The sequence below is a fragment of the Meles meles genome, chromosome 11, assembly GCF_922984935.1.
Source record: "Meles meles chromosome 11, mMelMel3.1 paternal haplotype, whole genome shotgun sequence".
NCBI classification, from domain to species: Eukaryota; Metazoa; Chordata; class Mammalia; order Carnivora; family Mustelidae; genus Meles; species Meles meles.
In genome coordinates, this window is record NC_060076.1 from 31,277,379 (window position 1) to 31,289,894 (window position 12,516).

The 12,516-nt window shown below is 38.7% G+C and overlaps 1 protein-coding gene across 2 annotated transcripts in view; it reads right to left on the reverse strand.

The window, feature by feature from the left end:
- The window catches only part of TMEFF1 (transmembrane protein with EGF like and two follistatin like domains 1), an 83,992-nt gene that overhangs the window by 47,613 nt on the left and 23,863 nt on the right, over positions 1-12,516 (reverse strand). For both annotated transcript variants that reach the window (XM_046023187.1, XM_046023188.1), the window contains exons 2-3: positions 10,505-10,614; positions 2,085-2,214 (exon numbers count right to left, since the gene is read on the reverse strand). In XM_046023187.1, coding sequence (XP_045879143.1) covers positions 2,085-2,214; positions 10,505-10,614 — 240 coding nt within the window. The remainder of the gene's footprint in view (positions 1-2,084; positions 2,215-10,504; positions 10,615-12,516) is intronic.

Genomic DNA, 12,516 nt, shown 5'->3' on the forward strand with positions numbered 1-12,516 from the left:
AGAAAGACTGGAAGAACAGAAAAAAACACAAGAAAGAAGGGAACTCAAAAAAAAACACAAGAAAGAAGGGAACTCAATTTAAAATTGTTTTAGGACCAAACTTTTCTTAGGAAAACACTCCTTTTTTCCTTCTATTCTACATACATTGACTGGGTACATATTAAATGCTAGGCAACACGACAAATGCTAGGAATAAACTGATAAATAAGAAAGCCCCAGTGCATGAGATACTTACGCCCAACCAGTTTTCAAACCATCCCCAATTTTCATAAATATAATGCCTCATACCTTCCCTTCCCTTAGTGCCCTTAAAAATTCTTTAAAAAATTAAATACCATGACTCCCCGATAATGAGATTGAATTCTTCTTGTAGATTATATTTTCATTGCACATGCACCTTCCACCATCCGCACAACTCCACCCCTACCTAGGGACTAGGCTGTACCTCCCCAGGCAGGGCATACTGCCTTCCTGCTGGGAAGCAACTGCTCTAGCAGGAGACACATGTGTCTGAGAAACAAAATGCTAGGATATATACTGAGAGATAGGCACAAATTAGGAACAAACTCTGCCAGGAGATGCCACGGAAGAAAAACTGCAAAGGGTAAAAGGGTAAAGCTCAACCTTAAAGCATAAGACAGAAGATTTCAAGTAAACAAAAGAGAACATTATTTCTAGCACAGGGACCAGGACTAATAAAAAGACCAAATGAGATGAACAACACTGGCCCACCGAGCAACTAACAAGACCAATATAGCACCTCACAGCTTAGCTGATTCAATCCTCATTTAACAATCCCGAGATGATATCCTTTTAACAGTTTAAGTAACTGGGGCTCAGAGGGTCTAAGTGACTTATCCAAGGTCATACAGTAAGTAAGAGCTGGAGTTAACATCCAGTCTTTTAACCTGTGCGGTGCTTTTTCCAATCTACCATCCTGCTTCTAATTTGGGATTATAAAGGGTCCTGTATTCTTTTTTAGTTTCTAAACCAAGTCTGTGAAACACAAGGTACTTAGAGAAATAGAAAAGAATCACAATAAACGATAGTCTATTGGCCCAAGAAAACAATCATTTCACCAAGCACCTAATCATCTGGTGTAGGGCAAAGAATCTGTCTTTGTCCAAAGACAGGTCTGGTTTTTGTCTCAGCTTCTGAAAGGTAATCTATATCATACGTGATAGAAGTGTCATGTTTAGGGAGGGCACTGATCACATCAGATCTTAAGGTGGGGTTGGCCACATGCAACAGTCCTAGGGTGAAGGCTGGTCAAGCCACAAGGACCTACCATGTAATTTAGAGTAGGGGGACTTTCAGTCATGTGGTATCAGTGGACCTGGAGTTTGAGATCAACCACTTAGACAATGGATCATTCATGCTTATATAATGGAGCCCCAGTAAAAATTCTGAACACAGGCAAAGTAACATAAAGGGAAAGTAAAGAAATACACTGTATCATGTAAGAAGTGTCTATACCTTTACTGCTAATCTTCATACAGTAATTCAAATTACAATACATCACCTGCATCCCTGCCCCGAAATACAAATGCAAGTAAGAAACTTACATCCGTGCCTTCCAAAAATAATCGCTACCGATTCAGGAAGGAAAAGAGAAGGAAGAAATACAAAAAAACTGGAGGAAGATAGGTGACAAAGACTGGCAGACAGAAGAGAGAAGATATAAAAAAGAGACAAGCTTGGAAAGAGACACATCCTGGGATGCCACTAATGGCTTTCTATGGATAGTCTCTACCCCTCCCCCACACCAAGAAAATAAAAATCAACAAAACAGATCCCGTATCATTTCTCACACCAAACTTGTTCTATCTAATATTTAAACCATAAGACAAAAGATATGCAAAGTCCCCATGAAAATGGCAATAGCATTAACAATGTACGAGATGTAACACAGTATTTGACCATCTGGGGTTAAAAAGCAACAACATGAAATGCTGACAAAAAAGAGCTCCCCACACAAATGATCTGTACAGCAGTTCTGGGAATACACCTCTGACTGGAAATTTCCTTTTAGAAACCATGGTGGAATCATTTCTAATGTTTACTCAGAAAAATACCGCACATACCAGAGTAGCATGGGCCTCTTGCTACTACTGTTATCTCTTTCTGGTGCTTACAAGCAGCCCTTCTGAGAAAGCATTCATTTTGATAAGTGTCCCCATTTGATCCACAGACAGGAATGTAATTTGTATGACACTGCAAAAGAAACAAAAATAAATTCTCAAAACTAGGCATGAATATTAATAGTTTATTTCATATTCATGAATGTAATACTATAGTATTGTGACTTAGTTCTATTCCAGGATAGTTTGTTCTTTTATTTGATTTTTTTAAAAAAAGAGAATTATACCACTTTCTCACGCCTTTTTTCACATTTATAATGAAAATAATTATCAACTATCCACAAAAATGAGAATGAAAATTCCATGCTACCTACTTCATCTGCTTGCTATAAAGATCAAGTGAGGTAAGAGGAAAGTCTTGGCAATGTTTGTAATAAGCTAAGAAGCACTAACTATATAACGTCATTTTATTATTATCAAAATTCATTTATTCAATACCTGTGGAATGCGAAGTCCCAAGGTAAACACTATAGAATACAGAAAGAAATACATGATCTCCAAGTCCACCAGCATCCATGTGACTATGGACTAGTATCATCACCATTTTCCCCACCTGTAACATGGTAATTATAATAGCCATCTACCTAATAAAGTTGTTGTGAGAATTAAATAAGAGAAACCCATCTTTACATTTATATCTGGTCATAGTAAATTCCCAATAAGTATTAGCTGGTTTTGCTCTGCTCTCATCATTTCTGAGTCTCAGGTAGTTGCCCAGAGTCATAGCCAAGAGTAGGAAACCTGATTTCCTACTCTAGTATGTGTTGTACTCTAACCACTACACACTCAAGTTATTCAGCAGTGTCATTGTGTCACTCAGTGGTAGTGAACAGGAGGTTCGAAATAGTGCAGGCTATGACCCCGAAATCCAACCTAACAAGCACATACCTAGGAGTGAGCATGAGATGGAAGATGCAGACCTGCTGTTCTGTCAGTCTGTGTCTGGGGGTCTCTCTTAGGAATGTCTCATTATGTTATGGGCAAATGAAGGGATTTGGACAATTTTAACATGTGACTTCTGACGTGGGCACTGACTTAACCCAAGATCCTGACTCTACCTGAGGTCTGCTGCCTCCACACTGCCATCCTCACTGGGGGAAAGAACTCTCCCCTATACCTTCTATTTACCTAGAAGAACATGATCCGAAGTAATTCAGAAAGGTGCAAAGTGCACAACTCTGGAGCCACATCCACGCAAGCATTTGTTGTGTACCTACTTTGTGTCAGGAACTATGCTGAATACAATAAATAAGAGAGTAACAACAAGATTGGGATGGTCGATATTATGTGCCATCCTGACTAGGCCCCAGGGTGTCCAGATTCAATATTATTTCTGGATGTTCTATGACAGTTTTCTGGATGAATTTCCATTTGAATCAACGGACTGAGTCAATGTTGGTGGGATCATCCAACCCACTGAGGGCCTAAGTAGAACAAAAAAGGGGAAGAAAGGAGAATGGCTCTCCCTGCCTGATTTGGGACATGGGTATTCTCCTGGTTCTGTGGCCTTCAGACTGGGACTGGAACTATACAACCAGTTTTCCTGGGCCTCCAGCTTCCAGAGAGTGGATCATGGGACTTTTCAGCCTCCATTAAGCAAACCAATCCCTTATAATATAAACGCTCCCCCTCCATATCCCCCCATATATATACCATATATATTTCTTATTGGTTCTATATCTCTGGAGAACCCTAATACAAAGATCTTATAAGAAGGCATGACATCTAGCAAGAACAGATACTGATAAATTCAGGGAAAAAGACATAATCCAGAGAACTCCAGGGAGAACAAATTTGAAGAAAGAAAAAAGGGGAATAATCATAGGTCCTCCTCGCTGTACATAACTCAAATGTTTTCTTCTGGGTTTTCTGGGGGTTTTTTGCAGATTTATTTGAGAGAAAGCAAGGGAGAGCACAAGTGGGAGGGGCAGAAGGAAAGGGAGAGAGTCTTAAGCAACTCCACACTTAGCACGGACCAAAACATGGGACTCAATCTCACGACCCTGAGATAATAACCTCAGCCAAAACCAAGAGTCAGATGCTTAGCTGGCTGCGCTACCCCCATAACCCACGTTTTAAAGGAAAAATGCAATTTTGATCATTTTTCTTGGTACAAAATAAAAGTTTCTTTGTTTATATAATAGCTCTTATTAGCAGACTAAAAAAAACAATTTTAGACTTTATTTAAAATCCTGTTATTATCTTTTAAAATGTGTTTAAATTATATACCAGAAAGCTCATATTAACACTAAAAGCATGCTGAATCACAAGCAAGTTTTTTAAATAGAATCGAAAGATACTGCTAAAGCACCCAGCAGAGAAGTGTTTAATGGACATATGAGGTGATTTTTCTTCAACTGGCAATAACCTAACTCTAACTTGAACAGATTTATAAATTATAAGGAGGCAGAGTAGTCAAAGGAAGGTTCATTCAGCAGCAGGATCAAATCAGGCTGTAAGCCCTTAGGCAGTTTGCTCCTACAGGGCAAGCAACTTGTCTTCAAACATCTTTATATCCTCAGCGTCTAGCACTGAGCACAAAGCAAGCACTGGATAAATGTCTAGTGATCTCAGCTCCTAACTTTTATTTCTCTTTCCTGCTTTGCCACCAGGTAAGATTGCTAGGGATTCAGACAGATCACGAGAGGATTTTCTAGCTGTCCAAATACATTTAAAAAGGTCCAAAAGGCTACTTTTTATAATCTTTTTTTTAAAGATTTTTATTTATTTAAATTTATTTATTTTTTCAGCGTAACAGTATTCATTGTTTTTGCACAACACCCAGTGCTCCATGCAATACGTGCCCTCCCTATTACCCACCACCTGGTTCCCCCAACCTCCCACCCTCGTCCCTTCAAAACCCTCAGGTTGTTTTTCAGAGTCCATAGTCTCTTATGGTTTGCCTCCCTTTCCAGTTTCCCTCAACTTCCTTCTCCTCTCCATCTCCCAATGTCCTCCATGTCATTTGTGATTCACAGACCTGTACGCCTGGGGATAAAAATACATTATACTTTTTATAATCTTAGAGTTGCAGGGAAACACTTTTAACTAATGAAAAGCAGAATCATAAAAACAAAAATAGAAAAATATGATATGAAAATTCAAAATGTCTTTATATAAAAAATTATTAAAAATGAAAATGACACGAACTTCTTTAATATTTTTGTAATCCGTATAAACTAAAAAGGAACCTAAGGCAAATACTTTGAGTGATTTAGTAAACATGGGGGTTTGGCACCAAAAATTCATGCATAACCTGACTGTCCCAAATCTTAACTAATACCTACTGTTGACAAGAAATCTTACCAATAACATAGTCAATTAACACATATTTGGTTTGTTACATCTCTTATATGTTGTATTTTTACAATAAAATAGGCTAGAGAAAAGAAAATGGTATTAAGAAAATCATCTAAGGGACGCCTATGCAGCTCAGTTGGTTAAGCAACTGCCTTTGGCACAGGTCATGAGCCTAGGGTCCTGAGATCAAGTCCAGCATCGGGCTCCTTGCTTAGCAGGGAGCCTGCTTCTCTCTCTGCCTCTGCCTCCCACTCTGCCTGCTTGTGCTCTCTCTCTCTCTGACAAATGAATGAATAAAATCTTTAAATAGATAGATACGTAGATAGATAGAAAGAAAGAAGAAAAAAGAGGTTGTCTGGATGGCTCAGTTAAGCATCTGCCTTTGGTATAGGTCATGGTCCCAGGGTCCTGGGATCGAGTTCTACATCGTGCTCCCTGCTCAGCAAGGAACCTGCTCCTCCCTCTACCCCTCCCCTTGCTTGTGCTTTCTTGTTCCCTCTCAAATGAATAAATAAAAATCTTAAAAAAAAAAAGGAAAATCATATAAAAGAGAAAATATATTTACAGTACTATATTTACAGTACTGTACTATACTATATAATACAGTACTGTACTATAATAAATCCATGTATAAGTAGTTCAAGCCTGTGCAGTTCAAGATCAACTACATACACTTATATAACATAATATTTCTAGAAGGTAATACAAAGTAACACACGTTGCCTTTGAGAGGAGCAATTAATAATCTGGAGTGAAAGGAAGACATTTTTTCAATATATTATAGATCTTTTTATATAAGTTTCAAGTTGTTTAATATGGGCATAGTACTCTTAAAAAACATAACAACAGTACCTACATCACAGATTCTCATGAGAGTTTATGAGTTATAGAGGAATATATATATGTGTCTATGTGTGTGTGTATGTGTATATATATTTAGAAACATTAATGGATATAATGCTCAGCATAAGCAACACATAAATATTCAAATAGTACACTCTTATATAGTATCCGCACATTCATACTCACATACATACATATGTCTACAAATAATACAAGGGAAAAAGAAAATACTCTAAAAAATGGGCAAGGAATATGAAATACTGATTCACAAAAAAAATGGTCAATATATGGCACATTTTCAATTTCTTTAATAATCAAATGAAAATTTTTTTAAAGATTTTAGTGATTTATTTGACAGACAGAGATCACAAGTAGGCAGAGAGGCAGGCCAGGGGTGGAGGGGAAGCAGGCTCCCTGCTGAGCAGAGAGCCCGATGTGAGGCTTGATCCCAGGACCCTAGGATCATGACCTGAGCCAAAGGCAGAGGCCTTAACCCACTGAGCCACCCAGGCATCCCAACAAATGAAAATTAAAAAAAAAAATTTTTTCCTTACAGATTCACAAAATTTAAAAGGATTGACAAAAATCCACTATCAGGAGGCCAAGGGAAAACAAGCACGTCAGATATACTGATTGCTATTAGTGAGAATGTTATCTACCCATAAGCATCCCACTGCTCAACAATTCCACATCAAAGAATTTAACCTAGAGAAATTTAAGACAGTTGGAAGAGGGAACAGCTTCAGTCTTCCCAATACAGAGGTGACTAAAACACCAATAAGAAACCCATAACCTTTCTGGCTTAAAAACCAAAGGACAGAGTTCAAGGCAACCTCAGAGCCACTAAAAAGAGAGAGAAAACCCCAGAAAGGAGAGAGTCAGAAGGGACTCTGAGATTTTGTATGTAAATTCCTATTAAGGGGTGCCTGGGTGGCTCAGTGGGTTAAAGCCTCTGCCTTTGGCTCAGGTCATGATCCCAGGGTCCTGGGATTGAGCCCCGCATCGGGCTCTCTGCTCAGCAGGGAGCCTGTTTACTCCTCTCTCTCTCTGCCTGCCTCTCTGCCTACTTGTGATTTCTGTCTGTCAAATAGATAAATAAAATCTTTTAAAAAATTAAAAAAATAAAAAATAAATAAATTCCTATCAAATTTCTGGCTGACTCCCAAACCACTCATGGGATATATTCCAAGTAGCCCAGCTAAGGTTAAAAGTAATGAATTAATATTTGTGTTGCTTCCCACAACAGGGAAACAGCATTCTGTAGTTTGAGTTCAGCCAACTTAACTGTTTTAAAAATAACAATACTCTTCAGGGGAACATGACAGAATTCAAACACTAAAACATATCATTGACATGTTAGGATAAATTCAAAATTACTCTAATACAAAGAAAAAGGAAAACACAATTCATTCTCAAATGAGAAATCAACAGAGATGATCCCTGAGATATTTCAGATGAAAGTAGCAAAGATTTTAAAGCAGCAATAGTTATCTATACTCAAGGAAAATATGCTTGTAATGAACGAAAAGACAGGAAATCTTAGTCAAGAAATCAAAACTAGAGGGGTGCCTGGGTGGCACAGTCAGGTGAGTGTTTGACTCTTGGTTTCAGCTCAGGTCACGATCTTAGCGTCATAAGTCTGAGCCCTGCATCAGGCTCCATGCTCAGTGCAGAGTCTGCTTGAGATTCTCTCTCCCTCTCTCTCTGGCCCTCCCACCAACCATTGTTCTCTCTCTAAAATAAATTTTAAATTCTTAAAAAAAAATCAAAACTATAAAGTCTAGAAATAAAATATCTGAGAGGTGCCTGGATGACTCAGTTAAGCATCCAAGCTCTTGATTTCAGCTCAAGTCATGATCTCAGGGTTATGGGATCGAGCCCCGCATTGGGCTCTGCGCTGGGTGTGGAGCCTGCTTAAGATTCTCTCTCTCTCTCTTCCCTTTCTCTGCCCCTCCCATCCCCTCCCCCCGCAAAAAAAAATCTAAAAATAAAAACTCACTGGATGGACTGAAGGGAGGGGACAAAAGAAGGGATTAGGGAATCTGAAGATAGATCATAAAAAATTATCTAATGTGAAGAACAGAAACAAGAAAACTCCATGAGGGCTGAGTTACACTATGTACACCAATAACTACTTTTAAGGAAGGAAGCCCGCTTTAGCTGTTATCCCTTTTATGAGGATCTGGGGTGCAGGCAGGGAAGCCAGACACAACACACTAGCCGGAACATTCACTGCATGAGGAACCATGAAGGGGTGGGCACAAGGTCAGCTGAAGCCATGTCAAAGGTGACTATTGTCAATAACAGTGGATTGTAAAGTTCCTTTTGACTATGAAGAGCTTGTCCAGAGAGACAATAGTGTAACTCCCTACTCTTCCTCTGATAGTTTATAGTTTTCAAAGAGATTTCATATGCAAGCTCTCTGATTCTGATTCTCATTACAATATCATAAAAAAAGGAGAGAAACCATGCTTTCTCTTTTCAGATGGATCATACAGGAACTTCCTGAGGTTACAGGTTACTAGAAATACTGACTGTCCTATGCTTTTGTCTCTAATCTCTGTACCATTTCCTTCTCTTAAAATCCAAAATAGTGGGTACAATTAGAATAAGATCACGAGTGGAAAAAATTTCAGTTTCTTCTTTGTTTCGTCTCAAATCCTGAATCAGGAACCAGATCCTGAACAATATTCTGAAGACAGATAATTTAATCACAGCAAATAAAAAAAAAAATTGAATGTAACACATTTCACAACCTTTCTGTTTAGTTTTTTGTTTTGTTTTAAGAAACAGAATTACAACTTAAAAGAGCATCTGAAAAGCGAAGATGTTAGTTTGAGGTTTCCCTGTCTAGTTTATCTCTAACCCTGGCCTATCCTGAGGCAGCAAGTCAGCCATGTCCTTTGGCCTAAAAAAAATGAGACACCAGCAAATAAAAATGGAAAGGAAGACCATAACTCATAAAGAAATTGAATCACCATGTTGTACACCTGAAATTAATGTAACATTGTAGGTCAACTATACTTAAAAAAAATAATTAGGGGTGCCTAGGTGGCTCAGCAGCTAAGTATCTGCCTTTGGCTCAGGTCATGATCCCAGGATGCTGGGATCAAGCCCCCCATCGGGCTCCATGCTCACTGGGAGGCATGCTTCTCCTTCTCCCTCTGCTGCTCCCCCTGTGTGCTCACTCTCTCTCTCTCTCAAATAAATTAAATTAAATTAAAAAAAGAATAAAAAATTTAGGGGCACCTGGGTGGCTCAGTGGGTTAAGCCTCTGCCTTCGGCTCAGGTCATGATCTCAGGGTCCTGGGATCGAGCCCCACATTGGGCTCCCTGCTCAGTGGGGAGCCTGCTTCCCGCTCCCCCTCTGCCTGTCTCTCTGCCTACTTGTGATCTCTGTCAAATAAATAAATAAAATCTTAAAAAAAAAAGAATAAAAAATGTAAAAAATAAATTTAATGGATGGGGAAAAACTACAAAAGAAGGAAAGGGGAAAAAAACCAACAAGGTGGGGGCGGGGGGTTGGGCAGAGGGAGGGAATCTCAAGCAGACTCCCTCCTGAGCATGCATGGAGCCCAACATGGGGCTCTTGATCCCATGATCCTGAGATCATGATTCAATATAGTCTATAAGAAGTCTATAAGGATTTCTGAACTGAAATCAAGAGTCAGACGTTCAACCAACTGAGCCACCCAGGTGCCCCCCCAAAACATCAACATTTTATTTTTTTTAAGATTTTATTTATTTATTTGACAGACAGAGATTTCAAGTAGGCAGAGAGGCAGGCAGAGAGAGGAGGAAGCAGGCTCCTTGCTGAGCAGAGAACCTGATGCGGGACTCGATCCCAGGACCCTGAGATCATGACCTGAGCCGAAGGCAGAGGCTTTAACCTACTGAGCCACCCAGGCGTCCCGACATCAACATTTTAAATAAGAGATTCATTTCCTTTCAGTAACAATTAGAACTTACATTTGAATAGAACTTTAATATTTTTTCAAATCATCTTCTCACCTATTATTGCCAATCTGTCCTCTTAACTCAAGAAAAGAAGCATGGAAGGTAGAAATAATAGTACTTCATCTGACAAAAGAAAAATCAATGGGCTATGAACCCAACTTCTTTCAGGGTTCAAGGTTTTTTAAGCTTTTTAATTTGAAGAATGAAGAACAATAAAATATTAAAAATGTAAAAATTTTTCAAAGTAGATTTGGTTTCCTCACCTGAAATTGACATGCACATTTCAAACTGTCCCCATCTTCTTTACACACTCCTCCATATTTACATGACGACTCATCACAAACTCTTACATCAGACTCCCTCACATTTAATTCTGAAAAAGAAGGAAAAAAAATGTTTCATGTCATTTTGTACTCAAATGTACATATATAAAAGAGGGAAAAAAACCTTAAAATGTGTTGATCACCTCATTCACAAGTATAATAATAAGACATAACATACAAAAATCAAGTCCCATAGGACACAAAATGTTCAGAATTCCCCAAGGAGGATCTTGCAGAATAGTATGCCTAATTAAGTAACTCAAAGCAAAATAAAATTCAAAATTTCAGGATTTCACAGAATTCCTAAAGGTAAATCTACAGAATTTTTCTGTTTGGCCTGCCAAGAGCTTAAGAGAACTTTCCTACTATTGTCTTATTATCTTAGATTATCTTTTTTCTTTTTTATAGATTTAAAAAAAATAATCTCTATATCCAGCATGCAGCTCAAACACATGACCCCAAATTCAAGAGCTGCGTCCTCTACTGGCTGAGCCAGTCAGGCAAGCCCTTAGATTAAATCTATTTTTCTAAGGATTAAGTTACTTTTAAGGAGAACAAATCAGTAATTAAAAGAAATCTTAATCCTTTTGATACCCCAATAAATTTCAGATGATCATAACTCACTCTAGACAGACTATTTTAATTACAAAAAAATTATAAAGTAAACTTGAATTTCATATAATAGATATATATGGAGCATTTGCGTGCACAGAATTAAAAATAGTACTCTTAAAATTTTTAAATGACTGATTTAATTCTACCCTATCACAGGAAGCAGAGCCAATCAACAATACTAGCATTCTGTGGTCATTTCATTCCTGCACCAAGACCATTGGAGTCGCTCTGGAACTACCAAATTAAGTTTTCTAGAATCACACTGAATTGAATGAAAACCACTATAAGGCAATTTTTATATCCACCCTATCTGGAATGAGAGAGATAACAACAAACAATAAAATGACAGCAACAATAGCAAAGAAAAAACAAATGATTGTTTAAAAAAACCTAGCCCATTGTAGAGGTGAACAAATGTGTGGGAAGAGGAAGGCCTGAGTTAGCTTCTGACCATGTAGCTCAGTAGCTGAGGGACTCCAAGGAGGGCACAAACTTTCTTACAGCTCAGGATCATGATGAGGTCTTGGCAAACAGATCTCAGGGAACATTTCTCCAGCAATGCCGCATCCCTGATTGTTTTCTAGTTCTAGATTTCAAAGCAGGACCCACTGGACTGAGTCAAGAAGGTTCTGTATCTAGTGACTAGTAACATTTCTTTGCCTCTCTCTGCCCCCATTTGTTCTCACTGCTCTAACGTGGTATCTTGGGTCTCCTACTCCTCCTAGCTGACCCTCTGAGGGACTGGCAGTCAAGTACCTAAATACCCAGGGAGTTGAGTCAACAGTAATTATCTGGGGGCACCTGGGTGGCTCAGTGGGTTAAGCCTCTGCCTTCAACTCAGGTCATGCATAGTCTCAGGGTCCTGGGATTGAGTTCCGCATCGGGCTCTCTGCTCAGCAGGGAGACTGCTTCCTCCTCTCTCTCTCTGCCTGCCTCTCTGCCTACTTGGGATCTCTGTCAAATAAATAAATAAAATCTTAAAAAAAAAAAAAAAGGTAATTATCTCAATAACCACTCTCAACCAAGCACTGCACTGGGTGAAGGATACATCTATGTAACTATAGTTTACAAAATTTTTCTTTTCCTTAAATGAAACTCAAGTGTTTGGAAAAAAAAAAAAAAAAGACAAGAGCTGAAAGGTAACATGAAACTATTAGAGCTATTTTGTTGTTCTCATTGTTTCACAAACTATTTCAGGCAGATGCTCATCTTTTGATTCCTTTCACCTTGGCCCTTTGGCTAGGGAGGCTCTATGCTCTTGGTTTCCCATATCTCCCAATTTCTGCTCAGGCATCCTTCTTCCCCCCTTGCATTAGCACTTAAGGCTCAATCCCAAG